Source organism: Podospora anserina, chromosome 2 (genome assembly GCF_000226545.1).
Source record: "Podospora anserina S mat+ genomic DNA chromosome 2, supercontig 2".
Lineage (NCBI taxonomy): Eukaryota > Fungi > Ascomycota > Sordariomycetes > Sordariales > Podosporaceae > Podospora > Podospora anserina.
Window position 1 is genome coordinate 821,932 of NW_001914858.1, and position 25,639 is coordinate 847,570.

The window sequence follows — 25,639 nt, forward strand, 5'->3', positions numbered from 1 at the left end:
TTTCCCCCCCCCCCCCCCCCCTTTTTTTTTATATTACCCTCATGGTTGCTAACTCTCCCAGGGCATGGGTCCTAATCCCAGTAGCCCTCCTCTCAACCCTAGGCCTCCTAGCAGCCTGCCTCCACAACTCCCGCCGCCGCCGCGCCGCCCGCAAACAAGCAGCCACAACCCTGCTACTTAACCACCCACGTCGTCCCGGCCCCCCAGACTCAACCCAGGTTACGATCCGGGATCTTGAATCAGGGTGGGTGATTCCCGGACGGGAGGCAGCAAGGTGGGCTTGGCCTCCTCCGGCGATGAGAGAGGAGGGGTTGAATGAACTTGGGGAGGCGCCGCCGCCGTATGAGAATCATAAGGAGAAGGCGGCGGCGGCGGCGGCGGTGGAGCTGGGTGGGGAAGGGGAGGTGAGGGAGATTGGGGAGGGGAGCAGTACACAGATTGGGCTGATGGAGTTGGATGGGAGGGAGGTGGTGGTGAGGGAGGAGAGGAGTTGGGTTGAGGGGGTGGATGATGAGATTGATACTAGGAGGGTTGGGCCTGATGGGGAGGATGGGGAGGTGGATAAGGAGGGGAGGGGTTCTGACGGTGGGAGTGAGGATGAGGAGGAAAGGGGGCACAGAGAAAGGAAAAGGGAAAGGGAAAGGGAAAGGGGGAGTAGCAGCACTGATCGTGCGTATGATGTTGCGGAGGAGGTAATTATCACGCAGCCACCTCCGGCGGTGCTACGGGAGACTGACAGTGGGAGGCAGCAGCAACGGGTGGATGATGGGAAGGGGAAGAAAGTGTGATGCTGCGTAGAGCTGGTTGGTTTTGCAGATCATTTGTTTGGGATTACACAAGTGGTCATGGAATCAAACCAAAAGGGAAAGAAAAAAAAACCTGCCTTCATTTTTGAACATTCCAAACCATGCAATTTCTATATCAAGTTGCTCTCATGTCATGCCACCCCGTCATCCTTTATATGTTTTCCCCCCCATCACAGCCTCTGACCACCCCTAGTCTCAACCCTCAACCCAACCACGGCCCCAAAAGCAGCCAGTATCAAAACCCCCGCCACCATCACCGGCCCGTCATTCCCTTTCTCTCCATCACTCCCCATCCTCGCCGCCACAACCGGCGCCAGCAAGCCCATGACCCTATTCAAAAAACTAGCCACCCCCACCGCCGACCCCCTCACCGGCGCAGGGAATATCTCCGGGGTGTACGCATACAGCACCCCATACATGATATTCTGACTAAAAGCCTCCACGCAGCTAAACACCACCCTTAACACCTCGTTTCTCCCCCACCGAACAAACGCGAACAGACCCACCGCCGACACGAGCGTTGAGGTCGCCAGTGTCCCTTTCCGTCCACCGAGGAACGGGAGAGGGGAGTCAACGAGGTGGTAAGCCAGTACAGACCCCGGGATGCCGGTGAGGGAGTAGAGGATTATGGATGTGTACACTGATGATGATGATGATGAGTCCGGTGAAGAGTGGGATAGATACTGCGGTAAAAACGCATTAAACAACGGGTATCCCATCCCTATCGTCGCCCAGGTGAGCCAGATCAGGCATGTCGTTGCGCCCAAGCGGCGGGTTGCAAACAATGGTTTGAGACGGGAGGTGGAGAGGAGGTGGGATCTGACTATCGCGAGCGTTGACAGCCGGTGTGGTTGGTGAGGATGGCCGGTTGACCCGCGGTGGCCGTCATCAGCAACAACATCCAAAAGCTCCTCCGTCAACCACGTCTTCCTCCCATTCCGAAACGCAATCCCATGCACCACCTTCACCGCCTCCCCTTGTCTCCCTTGAGAGAGCAAAAACTTGGGTGATTCCAACAGGTCGAAAATGAAGAATCTCGTGACAAACATGCCAAAGGTGATGACCCCGATGCTAAAAACAAAGCACCGCCACCCCTCGTCGACAGGCCAGTGAGCAATAAAAAACCAGGCGGCTATCGAGGAGAATAGCTGGCCTATTGGCCACCAGACCGACAGCAGGGTCAACAGCGAGCTTGAGGCGTCGGGGAGGAATTCGAGAAATAGTGCGCCGTCGACAGGGAGGTTACCCCCTACCCCGAAACCGAGGGCCGCATACGTCAAGCAGACGGCCGGCCAGGTCGGTGCCCAGGCCGAGGCGATGCCAAAGAGGGAGGTGATGAGAAGCGTGGCGTTGAAGGCGATGCGGCGGCCGATGATGTCGGACCCAATCCCCCAGACGAAGCTGCCTAGGCAGAGGCCGATGAAGAGGGAGGAGGTGGTGTACCGGATGTCGGCTTCAGAAACACCAAACTCGGCAGAGAGGGAGGGGAGGGTGAGGGCGATCCCCTGGAAGGTGTCAGTATTAACCTCTTTCGGGAGTGGCGGAAACAGTTGTGAGATACCTGCATCCATAAACTACCATCCCGTCAGCACTCTCCCGTTTCATCATCTTATGTGTAGTAAAGAACTCACTTATCAGCAAACCACCCAAACCCACAGAGCACAAACAACTGCCAGTTGTACCTCCCCATCCCGATGTCCTGTATAGCTTTGTTCACCAGCCTAGATTTCACTTTTTTTTTCTTTTTCTTCAGCAACCTTCTCACTTTCCCCCCCTCTCAAGTTCACTCACTCTCATATTCCCCCCTCCCAGCTGCCGTCCTTTTCCCACCACCAGCCCTGACCTCACGTCTCAAGCTCCCAATCGTGTACTCCCTCTCAGCAGCCGTCATGCCCAGTAGTTCCCCAGAAGAGCTGCTTCGTCGGAGTAACATGCCTGTTCCTTCATCACGACCACCACCACCCTCTAGGTCATCATCATCATAATCATCATCATCGTTATCATCATCATCGTTATCATCATCATCTTTTTGGGTATCCTCAGTGGTGTCATCCGTGGAAGTGAGTCTTGACCGGTAAGAATGACTGTGTAAATGCGCCTCTGACAGTGGAATAAGGACATTATCGATGGTGTTGATCACCACGCCGGGTGGTAGTGGTGGTGAGGGGTCCAGGAAAAGCGTTGAGATTGTGCGTAGCATTTTCTTGAGGTTGTTGTTGTTGTTGTTGTTGCTCCCAAAAAAGGGGGGGGTTGTGAGGTGAGGCGGGTACCGTTTACTGAACGAAACATGCACGGTGTGCTCTGTAGCTTCAGAAATTTGACCGCCAATCTGAAGGATCAGAAAAGGGGGTTTTGCCGAGTCAGGAGAAAGGGGCTAAACTGAGATATCAGATTGTCAAAAGGTGTGAGGAAACAATATTTCGAGGCTGGAGTTGAGGCTTGAGGCGGCTGGGCTTGAAGCTGTGCTGTGGTGAACCAAGAACGTCCTTGTGACCGTTTCTCGAACCGTTCCAGAAAGCGACAGGGCGGGGCCGGATCGGATCCGCTGTGGGTAGGGTTGGTGCAGAAATGTGTAGGCCAAGAAACTCACTCACTCACCACTCACTCTCACCAAAACCTCAGCAACATCAAAACTGCCATTTCATCACATCACTGCACCAAGGTAGTAGATCGTTCAGCGGTGAAAATGAACTCAAGCCCCCAAATGAAGACCCTCTCCCCAAATTCTGTGCAACGTCGGGTGATTTTGATGCTTTGCGACAGCTCAGTTCTTTTCCGCACTGTGGCACTGTGTCCAGTAGACCACCGACGGAACACACGTCCCTGGATTCCGCCAGTGTGGAAGTTGGGAGCTTTTCCCATGCGAACAGCAATGAAACACTACCAGCAGCTCACCTTCATTGCATAAGATACTTCCAGCCGGGCACTCCAATCCACCCGACATTCCGGGTCGCCATCCATCTTTCGGTGAGAGAAACACGTGGATCTTAAACCCACCTATCCATAGTTGGGGGCCAATATGGCATGCTGAACCGCTGTGAACCGTCACCAGCCCACAGCAAATGGCGCCAAGTTCCGACAAGCTCGCATGATATCGTTTTGTAATCCGAAAAAGAAACAGCTAAAGAGACCCCTAAGTGTTATCCCATCAGATGTCTTGAAATGGCGGCGAAAAACAGTTCAGCTGTGACATCTGATCCCTCCTGCGCTCGAGGGAAGCGATCCCCACCAATCCGCCCCAGCCTAACCATTTATCCCCCAAGCTACGCCGTCGTCCCATACCCAAAACTGTGACTTTTACCCCTGACCAATGTTGACCCCACTCTGCCTCCTCCTCTCCTACCCACCCGTGGTAGCAATTTCGAGTTTGAGGATGAGTGCTGAGCAACCATGACAATCCCACCCGCATTTCGAGTGTCACTCCCCCCTTTTATTCTCCCTCGTGTCGTGCGCGTTCGATATTTTCCATTCTCTAGCGACTGCAAGACTGCGAAGTTGAAGTGACCCGCGTGCTGTATGCTGTTCTATTGGAAGTGCGGGTTCGAGGCCCGGATTATATACTGCGTCCCCGATAGCAAATACCCTCCATTCTACCCTGTCATGATCTGGGAGCGTCATATTCCTCCCCGTATTACATTATTATTCTTCTCTGTGCACCTGTCCAAGTTCTCTAACCCTTGCATCCTAATCCTATTTCCGCTTCTTGAACACAAGTTGAGCACCATCCTAGCACAATCAGCATCGTATCAACATAAGCATCAGGATAGCAACACTTACCATGGGGAACAGGGTGGCAAACACCTTGATCTCCTCGGACCTAGGCGTCGCATGGTGCGTCCAGTCTAGCTCCAACGACGCCTTGCCAATCATGCCCGCAAAAGACATGGGCACATATCTCCTCGCAAGACAGTCGTGAGGGCCAGCCCCAAACACCAACCAGTTCTTGGTCTTCGTCTCGGCATCGCCCGTGATCCACCTGTCAGGGTCAAAATACTCGGGGTTGGGGTACACCGCTGGGTCGTGGAGTGCCGGGTAGCACGAGGGGATGATCATGGACCCCTTGGGAACCGTGTAGTCAGGTGTGACCGGAAAGTCCTTGAGAGCCAGGTAGGGGACAAAAATGACGGGCGGTCTCCAGCGGAGCAGCTCCTTGACGACCGCGTTGGTGTAGGTGAGTGATTCGATCATTTCGAGGTCAAAAGGCTTGGTCCTGTCACCCCCGCGCGCAGCCAGGTTTTCCTCCCGCACCTTGTCGAGCACATCCGGTCGTTGAGCAAGAATCTGGAACATCCAAGTGGTGGCGCTGCTCGAGGCATCCTGTGAAGCGAAGAGGAAGGTGAACAGAGTCTCCGAGATCTCCATGTTGGTGAACTCGCGGATCAAGTTCGCCGGCTTCTCCACTCCTTCTTCCCCGGCGGCAATTCTTTCGCGGTATCTGTTGGACTCGAGCATGTTGAGGACCCAATGGTCAATGGTGCAGATCGGGGCGGCACCGGTGGCCATGTTCTTCTTGCAGGCACCAGCAGCGCGTGCAAACTCCTCGTGAACCTCATCGGCCACCTTCTTGCCGATCCATTGCTTGGTAAACGGGATGTACATGGAAAAGGGAACATTGACCAGCTCCATGGCAGCAGTGACCTTGTAAAAGTCGTCGGCGATTCGCTTGACAGCGTCCTCGGAGATGTAGTCGCCGAAGAAGGTGCGCAGAGAAAGGGCGCATTGGATTTCGCGAAACGACGTCATGAAAGCCGTTGGCTTGCCGTTGTTGGCTTCGCTGATGGCCACAAACCTGTCGAAATACTCGCCCAGCACCTTTTCTTGGACTGGCAGGTAAGTCGACAGGGCCTTGCTGGTAAACAAAGGCGCCAGTCCCCGACGAAACTCGACATGGACCTTGCCGGTGAGGAAAACCCAGGCCTTGTGGCTCAGGAGGTCCTTTGCAATGGGGACAATGCATGGCTCGGTATACTGGGGCGACTTGAATACTTTGTGGGCGAGATCGCGGTCGGAAGCAAGGACAACGAATCTGGGGCAAAAGTGTGTCAGCGTTGGGGTTAGCAATGACAAAAGAAACAAAAAAAACATACTTGTGGAAGACGGAAACACAGCTGAGGGGCCCGCTTGCCCACTGGGCCAGATAACCGTCGAATTTGGGGTCGAGGGCCTGCAAGAAGGGTCCCATGAAGGGAATCTTGAAGCTGGGGCCAGCAATGGATCCTTTGCGATAAATGTACATGACCTGGTCGTAGACCACCAGACCGAGAAAAATGGTCACCACATATTGCCAAGTCTCCCACCCTTTGAGGCAGCTCGTTGCAAGCCCAATGACCGATGATGGCTTCAGGTTATGAATCAGCTTCTCAGGCTGGCCATACGAGGAGGAATTGACAGGGTCAGCCATGTTGCCGGTGGTGTTGCTGGAGGAAGTCCCAGTTGGTTGGTGGGGGCAAAGTGCGGGTTCGGGGGAAAACCTTCAGGGAAAATAGAAGAAAAGATTAATGGGCGCGCCATGTTCATTTATTATATGCGGACGGACATCCGCGGCAGTCAAAATAACAGCAGCTTAATCACAACCGTCCCCCTCGAAAGAAACAAACGGCGGCTCCAAATTGGAAGGCAGGAACGTTGTGCTTCGACTTTGCGAACTGTGAAAGGAGGAGCGAGGTGTCCAAAAGAGGACTAGTCTCCGAATGTTGCACATGCCAAGCCGGACGCTATCTCACCCTCCTTGGCCGACGTTTGGCTGAACAGTTCGGTGAGCTGCGCACTGTGTCGGCGGCGTCTAGTCCTCTTTTGGAATTCTGCTGGTCAGTATATACGCGGGAAGTCGCGGGGGACATTGCACACATTGCATGCTGACCAAACCACAGACAGATATTTTCGAACCGCCTGGGATCTCTCTTCTCTTTTTTGATTGCTCAATTCCCCCGTTCGACTTGCCCTGCCTCTCACAACCATGCGCCACACGCTCCGGCGGTCGTGCTCTGCATGCGCAAAGTCCAAACACAGCTGTGATCTTGGCACTCCCCGCTGCTCCCGCTGTGTCAAACGCAAGGTCCAGTGTTTGTATGCAAATGAACCCTTGACTGCCCCTCAAAAGAAGACAATCATCCTCCCCCTTGGCACCAGGTTCTCGTCTGTTGATCCTTTCGAGTCCTACCCGCAGACCAGACTGCCCCGAGGCCACGTCCAGCGTCTCATTCACAGCTTTCTCCACAAGATTGCCTTTCAATACTACCCTCTGGATCTCAGCCCAACCTCGAACCCCTTTCTGGTGTCTTGGTGGCCCCAAGCGCTCGGTGATCCAGCCCTGTTTCACGTCTCACTACAGACGGCATGCCTCGACGAGGAGCTGCTGGCCCAGAGGGGGTTTCAGGCTTCGACGGTGCTCATGGCTGATTCAGTGGCATTGCTGCGCCGAAAGGTCGAAGACTCGGCTCTTGCAGTCCAAGACGGGACCATGAACTCTGTTATCACGCTGGCGGCTATCGAGGTGAGCCATTGCCATCACTTGTATGGGCCTATTGGCTAATTGCCCTGGCCAGTTTGGGAAAGGCAACACGAGGGTTAGTGAGATGCATGTGGCTGGAGTCAAGAGACTGGTCGACCTACGAGGCGGCATCAGCTTTGTAAGGCGAACGAGTCCACTTACAGCGAGGATGGTCAGTTGGTGAGTTTTTCTCTTCATCACCCACAGCACATCGTACCTCTAACTCTGCCAGGGTATCACTGCTCGTCATGGGCCATCCACAATTCGACACTCAAGACGACGCCGGCATTGGAGACGGCATACCTCCAATACCAGAATGGCGGCTGGACTTGCCCATTCTCGAGGACCAACTTGGCAACCTCAATATCGACCATCCCGTCAAGAACGTTCTCACACGCCTTCGCTGCGTTTTTGAACGGGCACAATCCGCCCCATTCCCCAACACACGACTGCACGACCTCACATGCTTTGCAGTACACCGTCTCTTGCTCACCGCCGCTGGGGCCCATGTATCATCGCCCGCGACCGAGTGCATCCGTTACGGCATTGTTCTCTACATGTTCATCATCCAGGGGCCAACCTACTTCTCCCACGCCGCGCTCATGAACAAACTAGTCACCAACCTGAGGCAACACCTCGAGCAGCAGCAATTCGAGTTCGCAGCACACCAAGACGTCAACGTCTGGCTTGCCGCAGTCGGGCTGGTAGCCTCCGCCAACAACACGGCTCACTACGAGTGGTTCGCCGAACGAGCACGGGCGGCATCAGCTTCGTTGCAATTACGCAGCTGGACCGACACACTATCTTGCATCAAGAGGGTGCTCTGGCTCGAGAGGGTACACAGCGAAGGCATTTTCCGACCACATTGGGACATGTTTTTTATATCAAGCCACAATGACGTGACCACTACAGATATCAGCCAGCCGACAACGCCCCGTTCACTAGTAGCGATACGGTCACTGCCAAGGGGATCACCGCCAGGGAAAAAGCAGAGCGGTGTTGTGACTAGCAGTATGGATGTCATAGGTTTTGGGTAGACATTTGGGCTTTAATGAAGAGAAAAAAAAAAACCGTATGACCCTACTACTAGTTTCATGCTGCTTGAAAAAACTTTAAATTTGACATATGTAGGATAAGGTAATATCTATCTAGTGGTATCCCTATATCGATCAGTTGTTTTGAAAACCCCTCACCACGCACCCCCCCCCCCCCCAATCCCATTTTCAACCAGACGCCAGCGGCACCCTACTCGCCCTACTACCATCCCCCATCTCAACCTCCCACCTCCCTTCCTTCTCTCCCCTAACCCTAACCACGACCTCCACATCCCGCTTGGGATTTAAAACAGTAACCGGATCAGCAAACTCCAACTCCGGCTTCTCCTCCCACTCTGTCCCCTCAGCAGGGTGGATATCAGTCCTGACAACCAGCATAGCCACCAAAATCAATATCTCCGTCGCGGCGAACTGCCTCGCAGGACAGAGATGCGGCGGGGCGCCCCAAGCAAGAAAATCCGCACCGCCCCTTTTGAGATTTGGATCCATGAACCGCTCAGGAACGAAATCTCGAGCGGTCGGGCCGTAGGTGGATTGGGAGTAGTGGATTGCGTGGCCTGGCATCTGGAGGTAGTTCCCTTCCTTCAGCAAAACCTTGCCGCTGTCCAAAAGAGTGTTGGTTGTGACTTTCCGGATGGCGGCGTGGATGTGTCTTGTCCGTTGGGTTTCTTGAAAGGTGGAGAGGAGGAGCGGGCACGAGGTTTTGAGGTTGGTCAGGTTGAGGATGTGACGAGGGCCGGAGGTGGTGATGGCAAAAGTGAGGATTTCGGAGCGGATCGAGGACAAAAGAGCAGGCCGGGAAAAAATCTCGTAGATGGTCCAGAAAAAGGTCGGGACTGTGTTGGAGAGCATTCCTATTGGGAGTGTGGCTTGTTGTTTGGAGGCTTCTGACACGGAAAGGCCAGAGGAGAGGAGGCACTGCCAGCGGGAGAGGAAGAGGGAGGAGGTGTCCGGGGGGATGGAGGTGCAGTATTTTGCGTGGGCGGCAAAGACGACGGCTCGGGCATGGTAGCCGTGGGAGAGGATGTCAAAATTGATTCCTGAGATGTGGGCTGATAGGTGGGCGTGCCAGGCCCTGGGGGGGGGAGGATGTCAGCAAGGGTTGACGAGGGAGGGAGAAGGGGGGGGGGTTAGGTGTGTACCAAAAAGCTTCATAAACCTTGTCATCGAGAAACGGGTGTTGATTCCCATAAACACCACAGCTACTCGCCTGCGTGATAGCAAACCTCGCCCACTCGAGCAGTTTGATTTTTTTATCTTTCCCATCCCCAAGCAAGAGATCCAAATCAACCAGTGCCCGTTGTGCCATCCTCATATTCATCTCATCCAGCTGCGGCCCGGGAGCCAGACTCGTCTTCATGACATGGCTAAACTCAGTAATGAGATCAGTCTCACGAAACAACCTGTCAGTCTCATCATTTGCGTCACCCCATTTTCTAGCCACCGTCTGGATCATTGGCCGGAACGAAAGGGCCCTGCTCTGGCGTTGGATCAACGGCAGCAGCCGGGTGGACACGGAGGTGTAGAGTTTGTAATTGAGGATCCCGAGCGTGTAAATCTCGGTGGTTTCATCATTGCGGATGACGCTGTGGTAGGAAGGACCGCTGACGATGATGCCGATGAGGTGTCCAATCAGCGGTATCCTCGCCCGCAGGCGGGGAGGTTCCTTTGGGTCGTCGTTCCAGGCGAGCAGGTAATCTGCTAGATAAGCGAGCGAGACCACGGCGAGGAGAGCGTAGAGTATGGTTGTAATCATGTTGATCATGTTGATCGTCGTTGCACGGCAGGACACAACACACGCCCACCGGGAAAGAGAAGTCTTACTGGAACGAGAGGACGGGAACCACAAAGAAGCTTGACAGCTAGCTGAGTGTAACTGCCTGTCCGTGTATCCCAACCTACCTTTGAAGAGGGATCAGGATTGACTGACCGCTCGAGCCCACATACATGTGTGTCCCGGACCAGTTCCTCACATGGAGGGGCTCGAAAATCAAACATTGGATGCCCGAGGATAACATGCTCCCCGCCTCGCTGCGGCACAGCAGCTATTGGCAATTTGGCCCCCCCCTCTCCATCATCAACCAAGGCAGTCCCATCGCTTGCATGACCCAAGACAGCAAGAGCATGACATGACTGCAGATAGCAAAAACCTGCCTGCCTTTTTCTTTTCCATCCACACTTCGCTAAGCTCGCCCAAATCCTGAGGTCCACATATAAGTAAGACCGAGAACGAGCAGCGGAGTCCGTGGAATCCTTCAAAAGCTTCTCCCAGCTTGGCTTTGTGCAGAAATTCCGTACGCAAGCGCTTACACTGGGAACCGGATCCAACCCTGGAGACGCGGGGGAACATCCGTTTTGGCCAAGCCAGCAACCTGGAAAGTTCCGGATATATCCTGCGTATCATAGAGCCTCTTCCTCCCACGATTGGTGACACCACACTGGGGACTTGATTCCTCATGGCCCATAAACAAGGTCGGTGGGGGCGACGATTCCCTTTATTCCCATTAAGCCGAGCGTCAACAAGCTGATAAGCCAGTATCCCTACGTGTTTTCGGACTGTGTTCCTGTAATGCCACGTTCTCATTGAAGGCCTTGTCCCGCATAGATTGCTGTGCCGCGGGCTGTGCCTGCGTTATTTGATTTTTATATCAAATTCCCAGTGCGACCTTGACGTTGATGGATGCACACAAAAAGCCCACACACGGATATACAAAGGTATGTAGGTCCTCGCTCGTTCCCCACTTACCGTAAGATCTTCTTTATTAGTGTGGTTTGCTCTAGACATCGTCCCTCGGGGAGGGTTCCCTGATGAAGAAAGAGCTCGTACGTACAGTACACTACACAACCAAATGAGGGGCTGCGCCGTAGGATCTAGACACTTATGCACATTGCCAATAGTCCTGGCCAGAAAGGTTTGGGGTTGCGGCCGCTTTATGCAGCCATGTCCGCGGCTGGAAGGCACACAGAAGCTGGCAGTGTTTGTGGTGCTCCGTCGATGTCGAACTTTGGCTCGATCTGCGTCAACTGACCGAGCTCATGGGAATGAGCATAAACCCACGAGGTGTGACACCCGGTTGATGGGTATCACAGCATTCACCTGAAAGCTTGTGTTAGTGATCGTGGTAGGCTGTGTAGCTAGGTCAGGTCGCTGAGCATGCAAAAGAGTGGCAGGCAATGCCAGGTGGGGGATAAGTAGGTGATATGCAAGAGATTCAAGTATAAACTCGGTGTTGGCGTCAAAGCTTGTGGTGGTTGGGTGTTAGCTACGTGCAGAACACCGCATCGAGAGCTCGCCATATGCAACGTCCCAGCATCCGGCAATGTAGAAATATATCCAAATCCGTATTACAGGATGGATGGTTGAAGCGGGAAGCGGCGTGGCACATGCAAACGTGCAATGTCACCACTCCCACGAGGTCGAGAGGACAGTCCGAAACGAGGGGTGTGTGTTGCAGCAGACTGAGCCGCACATGCACCGATAGGTGTGTGGATTCTCCATCTCGCCGTCGCCTTGCTTCGCACCAGTAAATAGAAGCACATGGCTCGGGTCATCCAGCTGCTGTGACTGATAGGCGGAAACAGGTCGGCGGATGCGCCCGGGGTTCTCGTGGGCCTTATTCCGGGCTGCAAAGAGTGTTGTTGGATGACATGATTGCTATGCTCCGGCGGGAGAATCTGGTGTGAGCCATGGTGCCACCTGCCTCCTTTTAAACATAAATTTCGGCCCCTTCGGAAGTGTCTCGTTCCTTTCCAACCCTGACATCTTCTTGCCGGGCAAATCGTCAGCACCATGGATATCGTCAACAGGTCCTTCGCCAGTGTACTCCCAGAGGGTAGATCACTGCCCACCGGGGGCATTGACTCCTCCACCTTCCAATTCTCATCTTCCATTGCAACTGCCATCCTCTGTGGCCTCACACTCTGGTACTGGTGGGCAATCACCAAGGCAAAGGCCTCCCGGGACTTCATCGACGGCAATTACAACTTCGATGCCCCCATCATCGGTCCCAAAAATGCTGTCCTGGGCCGTCTAGCCTTCTTCCGCAATGGCCCAAAGTACATCGCCGAGGGCTATGCCAAGTACAAAGACACCTTCTTCAAGGTATCGGGCAATGATCTGCTGATCGTCCCCAACAAGTACCTCCAGGAGCTGGCCTCCATGCCCCCTGAGAAGCTCTCTCTCAACACCGCCATCGTGGACGCCTTCCAGCGCCTCCACTCCATCACCAATGTCATCACCGACCACAGTCTCCAAACTCGCATGCTCAATGCTCGTCTCACCCCCAGACTGGGTCTCCAAGTGCCGGCAGTCCAGGAGCAGTTCAAGAAGTACCTTCCCGTCGAACTCCCTGCGAATTCCACCACAGAATGGACCAGCATCAACGCCCTTCACTTGGCCAGGAGAATGGTCCACCGCGGAGTAGCCACCCAGTTCGTCGACGAGCTCAAGGAGAACGAAGAGTATATCCAGACCGCCATCAACTACTCGGAACACGGTTTCAAGCACAATTTTGCCCTCCGTCTCTTCCCCGACTTTTTCAAGCCGATTGCCGCCCAGTTCTCTCCAACTTCATGGGGTGTTGACGCCGCACTCCGCAAGGCCAGAAAGATGCTCATCCCCCTCATCCAGAAGCGTCGCGTCCTCGAAAAGGATCCTGACTATAAGAAGCCAGAGGACTTCTTGCAGTACCTCATGGACGGCGGCATTGCCGAAGGCGATAGCGACGAGATCACCGTCCAGAGATTGATGGTGACGTATCTCGGTTCCGGCCCGTCCACCATCATTGCCGTGGCCCAGCTCCTGTTTGATCTCTGCGTGCACAGCGAGTACGTCGAGGTGCTGAGGGAGGAGATTATCCAAGTCTTGACTGAACACAACGGGTTTACTCACACCGCCCTGGCCGAGATGAAGAAGCTGGACAGCTTTATGCGTGAGTCGCAGAGGCTCAGTCCGCCTACTCTTTGTAAGTCTCTTTTTCCCTATTCAATCCATGATCAACTGAGACTGACACCGCCTCAGTGGGCTTCAACGCCATAGTCCGCTCCGACATCGTCCTCCACGACGGTGTCGTTCTCCCCAACGGCTGCCACATCCAAATGGCCACCTACGCCATCGGCATGGACCCGGAGAAGAACGGCCCCGACCCCGAGAAGTTTGATGGTTTGCGCCAGTACAACAAGCGGAAGCTCCCAGGCCAGGAGAAGATCCACCGGTTTACTACTACTGCTGACAACAACCTCCATTTCGGTCACGGCAAGATTGTGTGCCCGGGGAGGTTTTTTGCTGATCACTCGATGAAGATGATTGCGGCGAACATTCTGTTGAGATATGACTTGCAGTTCCCCGGGGGGAAGAAGGAGAGGCCGGGGAATACGAGTATGTATGATGTGTTGATTCCGGACTTGGGGACGTGTGTTGAGTTTAGGTTGAGGGAGGATGCGGGGAGGTGGAATTGGTAGAGTCCTGTCTGAGGTTGTTAGCGTGACATGGATGGTTGAAGTGTCGGGTTGAGGTTGTTGATCGGCTGGGAAAGAGACCATTGGGAGGAAGGGTAATTGTAGACAAATAGGGAAAAAAAAAGATGAATTTCCATATGACCGGAGTAGTTAAGCCACGGTTAGTATTTTTGGTGATACTAAGAATGGGACTCGAGGTGAAACTAAAAGGTACAATGGTTGGTTTATGTGGCTGCTCGACAACCCTAACCCACGTTTGACATCATGTCTCTTGGGACAACCCTAACCCTCATATTCTGTGATTTCATCTGAAATCTTCACCTCTCAACGACATTTCTCACTCTCAACCTCGTGATTCTTCTCGTGATATGGAGAGAGAGCCACATCTTACGTACACACTGCACTATCCACATAATGCGCCACACTCTCGTCGTGTTCTTCTCGCCCGACCAAGCCACTGCGCCACACCTAATCTTTTAGCTGATCAAGTGATGTCATGGGCACATGCAACCACTTGTGGCTGCCTCCCGCGCCAGCGCATACGTCACTGGGGTTGTCGGCGCGTCCGTGCCCAAAGCTTGGGGACGGGAGGCTTTGAAGAATCGCGAGCGAACGCGCAATCATTATTCAATTGGCCAAGGAAGCTATGATATCAAGGAGGGGAATTCGCCTGGGGCAAAAGCCTTGGACTACGTTTTGCGATTTTGGGATGGTTGGTTTTGCTGTTTTAACGTTGAACTAACTGGCGGGGTAGCTAGCTTTGTGAGACGGGGCGGTTTGGTGGCTGGAACTACACGATGATGATGGTGATTTGTTGGGGAATGTTAGAGGGGGAAATTATCTGGGGGGGGGGATGTGAAACGGGGGACGAAAATAGATGTTGTCAAGAGTACTTTTGATGGGGGGAGGATGGTGAAAGGTGAGGTGGTTGGCTGTTGTCAGCCCTAGAGAGCTGGAGCTGTAGCTGGATATGCGGCACAAGGCTTCTGGACTTTTGGACCCTTGTCACGTCATAAACCTGCCCTCTTTTATTAGCAGAAAAGTCGACGGCGTCAAGACGGGTTTTTGGTGCCGGGTGGGTTGGGCGGTGCCGGTTCAACCGTCTTGGGGGGCTTCCCGAAGGCGATGGTGGAATCCAAGGTTTGGGTAGTGTATTTTCTGCTGGAAGAACGGTGATGGTTTGTGTATGACGCGTATAGTGAAACCTGGATAGAAGAATTCCAGTTGAGGTTGCCGGCGAGCAAGCACACCAGGCTGTGTACACACCACAGCATCTTATGACCTACCTTTGAAAAAAGGTGACCTCTCACCGCAACGGGCACACGGGTTACGGCACGGGAAAGCTTCAAGGCAAAGGGACCCGCTCGTGGGTCAAGAGTGGACTTGGGCCTTGGCAGGCGGTAAAGCCAGCCATGGCATGAGATCGATCAACGGTGCGCTGCCCTGGTGTGCTGCGGGAAGGTAGAGTTGGACCAGGTCCCCAGTTTCCTTGCTGGGGTGGCTGCCCGGGCTGGTGCTGTCGCCTGACGTATGAAAGGTATTTAACTAACCTGACCTGACCTGGATTTTGCTTTTCGGGTCCTCTCTCTTTGTTTCTTCATACCCCAACACATACCAACAATCACAGAACGAACCGTTTTCGATCAACAAATATCGATACCATCTACACCTACCAGTTTTACACACAACTCAAACAAACAACACCATCAACATGCCTTTCACCGGTTCTGACATCTGCAAGATCATCTTCGCCGTCTTGCTCCCTCCTCTTGGAGTTTTCCTCGAGCGCGGCTGCGGTGCTGACCTCTTGATCAACCTCCTCTTGACGATCCTTGGTGTATGTGCCCTTTCTTCACCTTCGATCTTTTTCTATCCCACTAACATAAATCCAGTACATCCCCGGCATCGTCCACGCCCTCTACATCATTTGCAAATACTAGTCTCGTCCCCTCACACAAAAACCGCCCAACTGAATTCTCACCGATAGCAACGCAAAACTCACCGTCGGGGAAGAAAAATGAGGTTGGGCGGTGGAGGAGGAGGGGACCGACGGGAAGATGGGCGGAAGAAAACCAATGACTTAATTGCGCTTTCTCCAAGCCTGCGCCGCTGACGCTGACCGCCCTTGCGCACCTTACCAACCGCCGCACGACCCCGCTATCTTTTGTTCGGTGGGCTGAGCTACCCCTAGCTTCAGCGCCAAGAAACCTCGGCAATCGATGGTATGACAATTTCTAAGATCGGGACTACCGGTGGTGGTATCAACGGCAGTGGGAACGGTGCGGAATCCGGGGACCGTTAATTTTTGTTCTTTGGAACAAGGAGTGGATAATGACTTTACGGCTCTTGTTTTTTTGTTGTTTTCAGTTTTCTGAGCGAGGGTTTACTCAAGTAATTGCTAGCTTGGGAAGGAAGAAAGGCGAGGAGGAAAGGAAGTGGTGGTTGTAATAACTCACGATACCCGTTGTTTTGAGAATTGAAGATATTATCGTCTCGTGATTTCGTGAATGTTGAATAAACTTGTTCGCAGTGACTCACATGTTTAGACGGGCGGTCCATGACGTTCCGGATTGATATCGGTCTCGTATGTTTACAGAGAGCTCTGACAACATCACAGCCCAGCCAAAAGTTTTGATGGAATTTTCGACTATGTATATAGCAAGTGTTATTATCTTGCCAAACTGGTCCATTCAAAACATGGTTTCCCGTCGTCATAAGTTCTCGCTATCTCTTTCTCCCCTATACTCTTACTCACAACCTCACATACTCCCTGTTATATAGTGACAGTGTCTTACATAACCCACCTTTCCTATGTCGATAATTTGTCTTGTTTTTCTACAGGGGCGATAAACCTCAGCATCAAACTGAACAAGGGGCCAGACGGGGTATATAACATTGCTGCCTCTGATAATCAGATCTGGAAAGGCTGATATGGTCGCTGGTATCTCATAACTCGCAGGCCCAGAGTCTCAAAGAGAGGTGAATGTGAATAAGTCCTATAACTAGCATCAACCGGTTGCAACCAACATTGGCAATTCGCTATGCCTGCTGTTATACATTTATATTCCAACACCATCCCGATCTACCTATCCTGCCGCAAGGACTCGTAGTACGCCTGTAGAATATATGAATTCCATAGTCGCAGATCACAACGCTCTCAGCCCCATCTAACAGTTCCATGGAATCGTCGCCGTAGCGTCAAGATACCACCCACTCGTCTCAATATCCTCCCTGTATGATACTCCGCTCTGTATGCCATGCACCCGATCTACTTACCAACCTTGAAAGACAAAATCTAAGAAACCGTTAGCAACCCACCGCACCTCTCCCGAATCAAAAAGCACCGCAACAAAGCAACTCACATCGTTCTTCCCAACCGCCACCAACTGATCCTCCGCAACCCTCAACCCCCCAGCCCCCTCAATATACGCAATCGGCGCATCCCCCATCACCTTCCTCGCCACATCCCCCACCGTCGACCCCTTCTTCACCAGCACACAATCCCTAAACACCCCCTTATTACTCCCCATCCCCTCCCCCACACCCCCCGACCCAAAGGTAGCAATATTCCTCACCGGAAAAACCGGCACAAGCCCCAGAATCTCGGCCGCCTTCGTCAGGACATGCACCACGCCCGTAGACCCAAACCGGTAGAGAACCATATCCTTGAGGTTCTCTATCCTGTTCCTGTTCTTCTCGTCGAGCTCTTTAAGCCCACCACCGTCCGGATCCCCATCTGCTATCAAGTCCTCTCTCGTGTCGACAAACTCTGATCCTTCCGTGTAGCGGATATAGCCTTGCTTGGCCATCTTCCTGAGAAAAATCTCCGAAATGGCCGAGCAGAGCACGATCGAATTGGGGTCTTGCTGCTTGGCGATTTTGGCAATGTTCTTGTCCGCATCGGGGTGGTCGATTTTGTTGAGGGCGATGACGGTGGGGAATTTCTCATCTGTAAAAGCGTTTACCACGCGGTCGATGGTTTCATCTATTGCCATATTAGAAAGGAGGAGGAAAAAAAGGAAAAAAAAACAAAGGGGGGGGGGGGGGGGAACAAACCACTCCACTCCTCCAATGGCTCCTTCAGTCCCAACTTATCCAACGTTCTTGCCACCACAGCGCTCGTACTCCCGTACCCGGAGAACTGGTTCTGTAGGGTTTCTACTGCGGTCGCCTTGACGGCGATGTGTCTTCTTTTGATGCTTCCCCATTTCGTCATGAGATTCCCCCTGATCCAGGCTACAATCTCGCTTCGTAACCAGGCGATGTCGACGGAGGGGTCGTAGCCCCGGGTTACTTTGCCTTCTGCATCGGTGGTGCCCGAGGCGTCGACGACGTGGATGAGGGCGTCGGCGTGGCGGAGGTCGTCGAGGAATTTGTTACCGAGGCCTTTGCCTTCGTGCGCGCCGGGGACGAGACCGGCTACGTCGAGGAGCTCGATGGGGACGGAGCGGCGGCCGTTGTCGCAGGAGCCGTAGTTTGGCTTGCATTTGTCGGTTAGGTTGTAGCGGGTGCAGGCGCAGTCAATTTGGAGGTAGCCTATTGCGCGTTGGGGGTCTATGGTTGTGAAGCTAGTGGGCGAGTTGGGGGTTAGTTATGGGAGAGAGATTGGGAGGGAGAGAGAGAGAGGTCGTACGGGAAGTTTCCTACGGCGGTATCAGCCTCTGGAGCTTGGGAAAGCAAGGGTTTGTTTTGTTCTGTCTCTACCCACCAACTTTGGAGGAGGCATCTGTGAGGGAGTTGAGGGTGCTTGATTTGCCGGCGCTGGGCTTGCCCACGAGGCCGATGAGGGGGTCTCGAGGCATGGTGGACGTTTGTCAAATCTGGTGGGAGGGAGGTTTCGTATTTAGGGTATATATCAGGAGATGGGGCCGGTATTGAGAGGTGAGCGGGCGCGAGGTGGTTTGCGCCGCGAATGTCGTTGCGTGCGATTGAGTGTCCTTGGTTGAAAATATCTGCCCCGCAGTCGTTGATAACGATAACGGGCCGTGGAGGGGCACAATCGTGGTGTCTCGGGATTGAAATTCAATGTCACCTTCACACATGGCATGTCTGAGGTTTGTTCAGCCTATGAGAAGCATCAATTGAATAGTTGATGTTTTTGAGTCCAGTGGGTAACCTTCACAGAACAGACTGCTGACTATCGCCAGCCCCATAGGTCCTCGAGAAGGTTGATCTGTAGGTCCCACCAGCAAACGGACAATCTAAGAGCATACACCGTCATGACCAATTTAAGAGTTTCGAATGTTTACTGAATTCTATTGCATTTGAGCGGGTAATAATTTGGCGGAAGGAAGCGATCACCAATACCGGCATCGACCGAGGAAAGGCACATTCGAGCGAGAGTAACTGCATTTGTTTCAAGTCCAGTGGAGTCGGTCATTCTTAGACCAACCGGCAATCAAGGCTGTTGGTCAGCACAATCACAAGCTTGAGAACTAAACAAACAAAAACCCGCCATGGCCCTCCCGATACAAGATCTTCCTGCCTGGGCCCGCCTCAACGATGTCTCCTTCGACAATGTCGAGGTAACCACCACCGTGGACAAGGGATACGGCGTGGTCAGCCAAAAGGACCTCGCTGCCCCTGAAGGCACCGTCGAGACCCCACAGCTGCTCGCCGTCCCTCACGACCTCATCCTCAACTCTCTGGCTGTCGAGGAACACGCAAAAGAAGACAAAGAGTTCAAACAGCTCCTAGAAGCCGTCGGACACCATGTAACCGTGATCCCCAAAACTTGACCTTCTGACACAGACGGCTGACAATAACGTAGCCACCCCGCGTCAACGTTCTGCTCTTCCTGCTTGTTCAGTTAGCGCGGAACTCCAGTCACGCCCATGTGGGTGTTTCCAATCCATGGACTCAGTACTTGCAGTTCCTGCCCAAGACAGTCTTGCTGCCTACCGTCTGGACCGAGGACGAAAGGCCACTGTTGAAAGGCACCTCACTGGAGGTGGCTGTGGGAGCAAAACTCAGAGCCCTCGACAATGAGTTTGAAATGATCCGAGAAGCCTCGTCTGATATCCCTTACTGGAACGGCCTTCTTTGGCACAGTGGCGCCGTCTCGCTCAAAGACTGGGTGCATCTCGACGCCCTCTATCGATCAAGATGCCTGGAGCTTCCCAAATCCGGAGAGTCAATGGTCCCCTGCATCGACATGATCAACCATTCGTCCGACCCAAGTGCCTACTACGACCAAAACTCCGACTACGAGGCAGTACTGTTACTTCGCCCGGGAGCGAGCATGTCCAAGGGTCAGGAAGTAACCATCAGTTACGGCGACACCAAGTCTGCAGCTGAGATGCTCTTTAGCTACGGCTTCATCGACCCCGAATCGACGTCCGAGAGCCTGGTACTCCCTCTGGCACCCTTTCCCGACGACCCATTGGCCAAGGCGAAGCTTGTCGCGTTTGGGAAAGCGCCCAAAGTCCACGTGGCTCGGGAGAGCGGCAGCATCCGGTGGGACAGCAATTTTGCATATCTCAAGTGTGTCAACGAGGAGGACGGCCTGGACTTTCGCATCCTGCAGGACAACGAGGGAAACCAGCAGCTGCGCGTTTTCTGGCAAGATGAAGACGTTACAGATCAGATTTCCGAGTTCCAAAAACTAGTAGCCCAAACTCACCCCCTCCCCGAAGTCCTCAGACTTCGAGTTGCCGTCTCAGTTCAGGAGAACCTTGAGATCCATCTTGAGCAGCTCAAGTCGGAGCTTCCCCGCCACGACTCTTCGACAGTCAGAGAAGAATGTCTCAAGCATGGTCTGCTGCTCCGACAGATCGAAACGAGTCTATTGGAAGATGCCATCCAAGCGTTGGAACAAGAGGTGCGTCTCATTGCTTCCCTACCTGCAACATGGTGGTGATGGTGGTCTGGGAGAGCCAAGCTCACCGGCTATGGTAACCAATCGGGGCAGCTGCTAACACGGTCATGCAGAAAAACTCGCTACTGGAAGCCGAAAACGTGGTGGCTTATCTCGGATCGATGGAGACTTCCAATTCGGACCTAGTCGGCGAAGAGGCGTCCAATGAGGCCGACGACTTCAGCTAATGGTTGCAGACGTACATCATCCTCCTGCTTCTTTCTGAGTGGTGTGTGGCCTCTGCAACATTCGTATGTCAACCGCCGTAGAATGGTTTTGGCTTCTTGAGACGCGGCCTTACCGCACCAATCTCAGCATGGTTCACTTTTTGACAAATTCTTTCCACATATGCCGCTTTCTTTTTTGCACAGAATGCAGAGCTGCTTGAGCTATTGCGCAGATCGCTACCTCTACGGAGTTGGCGAGAGTCAGCCTAGAGGGACTACATTGACTAACAAGGCAAAAGGTTCCTCATTGTCTCAGATGCAGCTTGGCTAAGGTCTCTTCAGCAAACTCGGCATAGGTTCTAATCTCGGATTCAGCATCCCGACAGTTCACGGACGCTATAGAAAGCTCTGGTTATTCTTGGAAGGATTTTGGAAGCGACAACAGCCAGAACAACGCTACCAAAAAGACAAGCTCAACACCAGCCCCCAACCGCCGCTATCAACAAGGTGTGCCTGGCGGTCAGGACTCTTGTCATGCACAGCAGGCGTGGTTCGGCCCTGTCACCCCGGTGAGGACACGGCAGGAGAGCTTCTGGAAAAATCGGACGCATTTTCTACAGCAAGGCACCTTTGGCTTCAATTTATTGACACACTCAAGGGTCGAATGCAGCCGCCTGCCATAAGAAAAAACAATCTCCACACGACATGGGGTATTTTGCCGGAAAGTCGATCTCAAAAAGAAGGCCACAACTATCCCCCAAATGCGGGGAAATCTTGGGACCCTCGCGAAGAACCGGACCTGTAACGGCTTTGATGCTCCCTCAGCCTTGGGGTTCTTTTTGTTAGTGTGGGGATGACGTTTAAACCGAAGCGCCGAATGGAATGGTTCAAACAGAAAGCTTCTTAATGCGCTAGTTGGGGATTGTTAAAATGTATGTAAGCGGTTGTTGTACAATCGACCGACTTGAAGATATATCGCCGACCTGTTATCCAATTCCATCATTCGAATGAAACAAGCCCGGCAGGGTTAACCATGGAGTGTTTGCCGGCTGATCGTTTGGAAAGAGACTTGATCATCGCTGTTTCAACCTGAGAAGAAGCTCATCTGTCAAGTTCCAAAGCGGGGGGAGATTCAAGGCTTCTGTTTTCAAGGCATAGGTATTTGGGATTGGTTTGGGGTATTCGTACTTGGCTACGACACACAAGTCCTATGTCTCCAGGATAATAATCCCCTCTTTCGGACATCTTGTGCTGATATTAACAGGCACACAGACTTGGTCACCGTTCACCGTGGCCTTTTGATCACCGCCTCGGGTGGCAAAGAGCGAAGCTGCTTGCAGTATTGCATGCTGATGCTGTGTGGCCATAGCTGTCATCACGCATGCTGTCGTCGTTATGATGAGCTTGACGAGGCTGGTCACACAGACGACAGCGATCGTGACGAGGTCCGCCTGCTCTCTCGCACTTGTCCCAACAAACAGTCTGGCAACTGCACAGAAACCTGGTCGGTAGTATCCCATCGTCGCAACGCCCAGGAACTTCGCAACGGCGGGTTGTGTCTGCCAAGAGAAGGCGTCCCACTTTCCAACTTTTGGTCTGCCGAAGTGCTCATCAACAGTTGCAGTGGTGATCGCCAGCGTTTTCCAGTCTCTGCCAGTGAGAGTGGCCGACGTTAGCCTCAAAGTAGCAAAGGACAGCCAGTTGGAAAGTGGCAGAAAGGTTGTTAGGGCGTGGTTGGCAAAGTCTTGGGAGCTGTGTTCACCGTCCATGCCGCGCATTGTTTTCGGTGGCCATGGTTTTGCCATTGCCCATCACTTACCCCGGAACCTGCCAGAGCTGCTTACCATTTTGCCATGCGGCGTCCTCGTGATGCAGGACGGAGAAGGCCCCGGTTTCTGGGCTGACGGTAAGCGTACCATGGACACGCTTCTCCATGATGCCATCATCACCTGGGTGGCCTATCTGAGCCCTTCTCGAGCATTGAAATGACGAGTTTGAACGGATCTAGCCCCGTGGCCGACACAGCGAGTGACAGAAGAGGGTGGTGCCATTTTCTGGTCTGGCACTTTCGAGTGGGTGTGGTCATCAGGAACAGGGGAATCTGTTTCCCCAGACTCAGTACGGAGCAGTGCTAGCCCGTTAACTCTCAGCTAACGCAATAGCCTCCCCCCAGTGAGCAACCCCCAGTGAGCAACCCCCCATCCCCCCTGCTCACCCCGGATTCCCCTCCATGTCCTGCTGGACCGTGATTGGGGCTTTGAGGGCTGGGCGACGTTGGCAGGCCAGCCATCCAATGATTTGTCTGGATTTCCAACCCCTACAACCCTGCCACGCCGCTCCGGCCAAGGGTGCGCCCGGTTGCGAGTGCTGACCGACCGTTTCCATTTTTTCTCCGCAGATTCAATCGCATTTGGACTGGGCCAAGGTCGACCAGAGCCAGAGAGACCAGACTCCGCGTGGGCCGAAGTCCCCAACGTGCCAGCGGACGAGGGCCTGCAGCTTGGCTGTCCACGGCGCCTTTCCCTTTTTTCCCTCACCTCCCGGGCACACACACTCGTCCTGGCTTATCATCCCCCGTTCCGACTCTGGGCAGGGCATGTTGTCATTCATATTAAACCCACCCGCCCCGCCTGTCACGTTTCCCAATTCCCCCCTCTCGAATATAGATTTGCCTCTTTTTACTCTAGAATTCAAAATCTTTTGTCTGGTCCATCCATCAGTCAGTCCATGGTAAACGAGACACCTGCACTACGACGACAAAGCCACGGGGTCCGAGACAGCTGGTGAGGTCTACCCTGCTACTGATCGCATCGCCCGCATCTCCCGTTCAGCCATTCCGCGCCGCCCGCAGCCCGATACCACCGCCACCACCACTTCTACTCTCAGCAAAAAAAAAAAATCATACCGCGACGTTTTTTTTTTGTTGTGTAACGGTATCACTGTGCGAATGAGAGGATATCGATAGGCTATTTATTTTTGTTGTTGAAGGAAGAAAGAACGAAAAGAAGAAGCAAACGAATTCAGGGGTTATTTTTTGTCGACCAAAACACAGACAGCAAGCAATCAACAAGACCGCCAAAATGCCAGGAATTCTGCCTATGAAGGTCATCAAGGTGGGCACGAGCTCCCAGAGCCGTATCGCCCAGGCCTGCGACAGATGCCGCAGCAAGAAGATTCGCTGCGATGGCATTCGCCCTTGCTGCTCGCAGTGCGCCAATGTTGGCTTTGAATGCCGCACCAGCGACAAGCTCAGCCGTCGTGCCTTTCCAAGAGGCTACACCGAGTCGCTCGAGGAGCGCGTCCGCGCCTTGGAGTCGGAGGTTAGGGAGTTGAAGGATCTGTTGGACGAGAAGGATGAGAAGATCGACATGTTGTCCAAGATGCACAGCAACCGACGGTCACCGGCGGAATCACCACATAGATCACCACCGCCAACTAGTGTGAGACTGGAGTCTAGCCCACCACCAAGGGAAGATACCTTCCGTGTTCAGGCCTCGCCGTTGCTGCTCGGTGTTGAGAATTCGGATTCGTACTTCATGGGCGCGTCGAGCGGGCGGAGCTTCATTGGTTTGTCGCCGTCTTTGAGCAGACTCGCTTTCTTGCCATGTTTTGCTAACATGCCATCCAGAATCATGCAAGAGGAAGATGCAGGAGAATGGCAAGTCGTGTGCCGATTTCAATCCAGAAGCGTTTTTGCACATCCAGGGGTGCTATCCTCTCGCACAAAAACAACCATCGCCGCAGATGAGGGTTCCTCCACGGTTGTTCACCGACCGCTGCGTCAATGTTTACTTCCAGGAGTGGTCGCCCCTTTTCCCGGTCCTCCACAAGCCGACTTTTCTTCGCGTCTACGAGGAGTTTGTGGCGGACCCGGATAAGATCAAGAACAACCACAAGCTTGCGCAGCTGTACTTGGTCTTTGCGATCGCCGCGCTGTCGAGTGAACAACCAGATCTCGAGCAGATCGCGGCGTGTGAGCAGCAGTGGCAGCGGGCCCTCGAGGCGATTCTCATGGATAATACCATGGTGACGCTTCAGTGCCTGTTGCTTGCTCTCATGTACTGCACCATTCGGGCTGACTACAAGAGGCTCCAGCACTACAAGGGCATTGCTGTTGGTTTGTCGCACCGGTTGGGACTCCACCAGAGCCAGAAACGGTTCTCGTTTGGTGTCTTGACAATCGAGACCCGTAAGAAGGTCTTTTGGTCGCTTTATATGCTTGATTGGTATGTTCATCCGTCTTTCAATTCGCTCACAAGCACGTCACTGACCGGTCATAGCTTCTCTGCTGCCCTGCTCGGCCTCCCCAAGCTCCTCAAGGAAGAGGACATCCACTGCGAGTTCCCATCCGACACAGACGACGAATACGTCACGGAGAAGGGGTTCCAGCCGAGCCTTCCTGGCGAGGCGACCCGTTTGTCCAACGCGCTCGCCCTCTTCCGGGGATCCCGAGTGCTCGCAAAGGTGCTCGAGAAGATTTACCCTTCGGCCACCTCGCACGACCTGTCTCTCCAGCAAATGTCCGCTCTCGAGGCTGAGCTGGACGAGTGGTACAACAACCTGCCCCAGCACCTCAAACTCACCTTCAAGCAGGACAAGCCCTCGACCGACGTGACAGGCAGCCGGTCCCCTATCCTTGTAAGTTAGCGGACACTGCAAAATCCGATACCGCGTCGGTGCTCCACCGGTGCTAACCAGGTATCCAGGCCCTTGCATACTACTACATCCGAACCCTGATTTACCGCCCCGCAGTGACGTCTAGCCTGGGGCCCAAGGCGGCCCCGGGCGCTGCTGTCGGTCGGCGAGTC

General features: G+C 53.6%; 9 protein-coding genes across 9 annotated transcripts in view; 5 read left to right on the forward strand and 4 right to left on the reverse strand.

Moving 5' to 3' along the window:
- Positions 1-976: 976 nt before the first annotated feature.
- Positions 977-2,377, reverse strand: PODANS_2_2060 (uncharacterized protein; the record flags this gene model as incomplete). Its single annotated transcript, XM_001910917.1, has 1 exon — positions 977-2,377. One exon carries the CDS (start codon positions 2,375-2,377, stop codon positions 977-979), a length of 1,401 nt encoding a protein of 466 aa, XP_001910952.1.
- Positions 2,378-4,496: 2,119 nt separating this feature from the next.
- PODANS_2_2070 (uncharacterized protein) lies at positions 4,497-6,042 on the reverse strand (the record flags this gene model as incomplete). Its single annotated transcript, XM_001910918.1, has 3 exons — positions 4,497-4,532; positions 4,584-5,832; positions 5,894-6,042. The coding sequence occupies 3 exons, from the start codon at positions 6,040-6,042 to the stop codon at positions 4,497-4,499; spliced, it is 1,434 nt and encodes a 477-aa protein (XP_001910953.1).
- A 720-nt stretch (positions 6,043-6,762) lies between these two features.
- PODANS_2_2080 (uncharacterized protein) lies at positions 6,763-8,333 on the forward strand (the record flags this gene model as incomplete). The annotated part of the gene is made up of 3 exons (XM_001910919.1): positions 6,763-7,299; positions 7,352-7,476; positions 7,529-8,333. 3 exons carry the CDS (start codon positions 6,763-6,765, stop codon positions 8,331-8,333), a joined length of 1,467 nt encoding a protein of 488 aa, XP_001910954.1.
- A 186-nt stretch (positions 8,334-8,519) lies between these two features.
- PODANS_2_2090 (uncharacterized protein) lies at positions 8,520-10,116 on the reverse strand (the record flags this gene model as incomplete). Its single annotated transcript, XM_001910920.1, has 2 exons — positions 8,520-9,426; positions 9,494-10,116. 2 exons carry the CDS (start codon positions 10,114-10,116, stop codon positions 8,520-8,522), a joined length of 1,530 nt encoding a protein of 509 aa, XP_001910955.1.
- Positions 10,117-12,141: 2,025 nt separating this feature from the next.
- On the forward strand, positions 12,142-13,811 carry PODANS_2_2100 (uncharacterized protein; the record flags this gene model as incomplete). Its single annotated transcript, XM_001910921.1, has 2 exons — positions 12,142-13,315; positions 13,372-13,811. 2 exons carry the CDS (start codon positions 12,142-12,144, stop codon positions 13,809-13,811), a joined length of 1,614 nt encoding a protein of 537 aa, XP_001910956.1.
- A 1,708-nt stretch (positions 13,812-15,519) lies between these two features.
- PODANS_2_2110 (uncharacterized protein) lies at positions 15,520-15,748 on the forward strand (the record flags this gene model as incomplete). The annotated part of the gene is made up of 2 exons (XM_001910922.1): positions 15,520-15,645; positions 15,701-15,748. The coding sequence occupies 2 exons, from the start codon at positions 15,520-15,522 to the stop codon at positions 15,746-15,748; spliced, it is 174 nt and encodes a 57-aa protein (XP_001910957.1).
- Positions 15,749-17,076: 1,328 nt separating this feature from the next.
- PODANS_2_2120 (uncharacterized protein) lies at positions 17,077-18,610 on the reverse strand (the record flags this gene model as incomplete). Its single annotated transcript, XM_001910923.1, has 4 exons — positions 17,077-17,103; positions 17,171-17,874; positions 17,934-18,376; positions 18,513-18,610. 4 exons carry the CDS (start codon positions 18,608-18,610, stop codon positions 17,077-17,079), a joined length of 1,272 nt encoding a protein of 423 aa, XP_001910958.1.
- A 654-nt stretch (positions 18,611-19,264) lies between these two features.
- On the forward strand, positions 19,265-20,852 carry PODANS_2_2130 (uncharacterized protein; the record flags this gene model as incomplete). Its single annotated transcript, XM_001910924.1, has 4 exons — positions 19,265-19,522; positions 19,560-19,616; positions 19,693-20,628; positions 20,739-20,852. 4 exons carry the CDS (start codon positions 19,265-19,267, stop codon positions 20,850-20,852), a joined length of 1,365 nt encoding a protein of 454 aa, XP_001910959.1.
- A 3,059-nt stretch (positions 20,853-23,911) lies between these two features.
- The window catches only part of PODANS_2_2140 (uncharacterized protein), a gene marked incomplete at both ends in the record, with an annotated part of 1,890 nt that continues 162 nt past the window's right edge, over positions 23,912-25,639 (forward strand). The window contains 3 exons of the mRNA XM_001910925.1: positions 23,912-24,398; positions 24,460-25,469; positions 25,538-25,639. Coding sequence (XP_001910960.1) covers positions 23,912-24,398; positions 24,460-25,469; positions 25,538-25,639 — 1,599 coding nt within the window. The remainder of the gene's footprint in view (positions 24,399-24,459; positions 25,470-25,537) is intronic.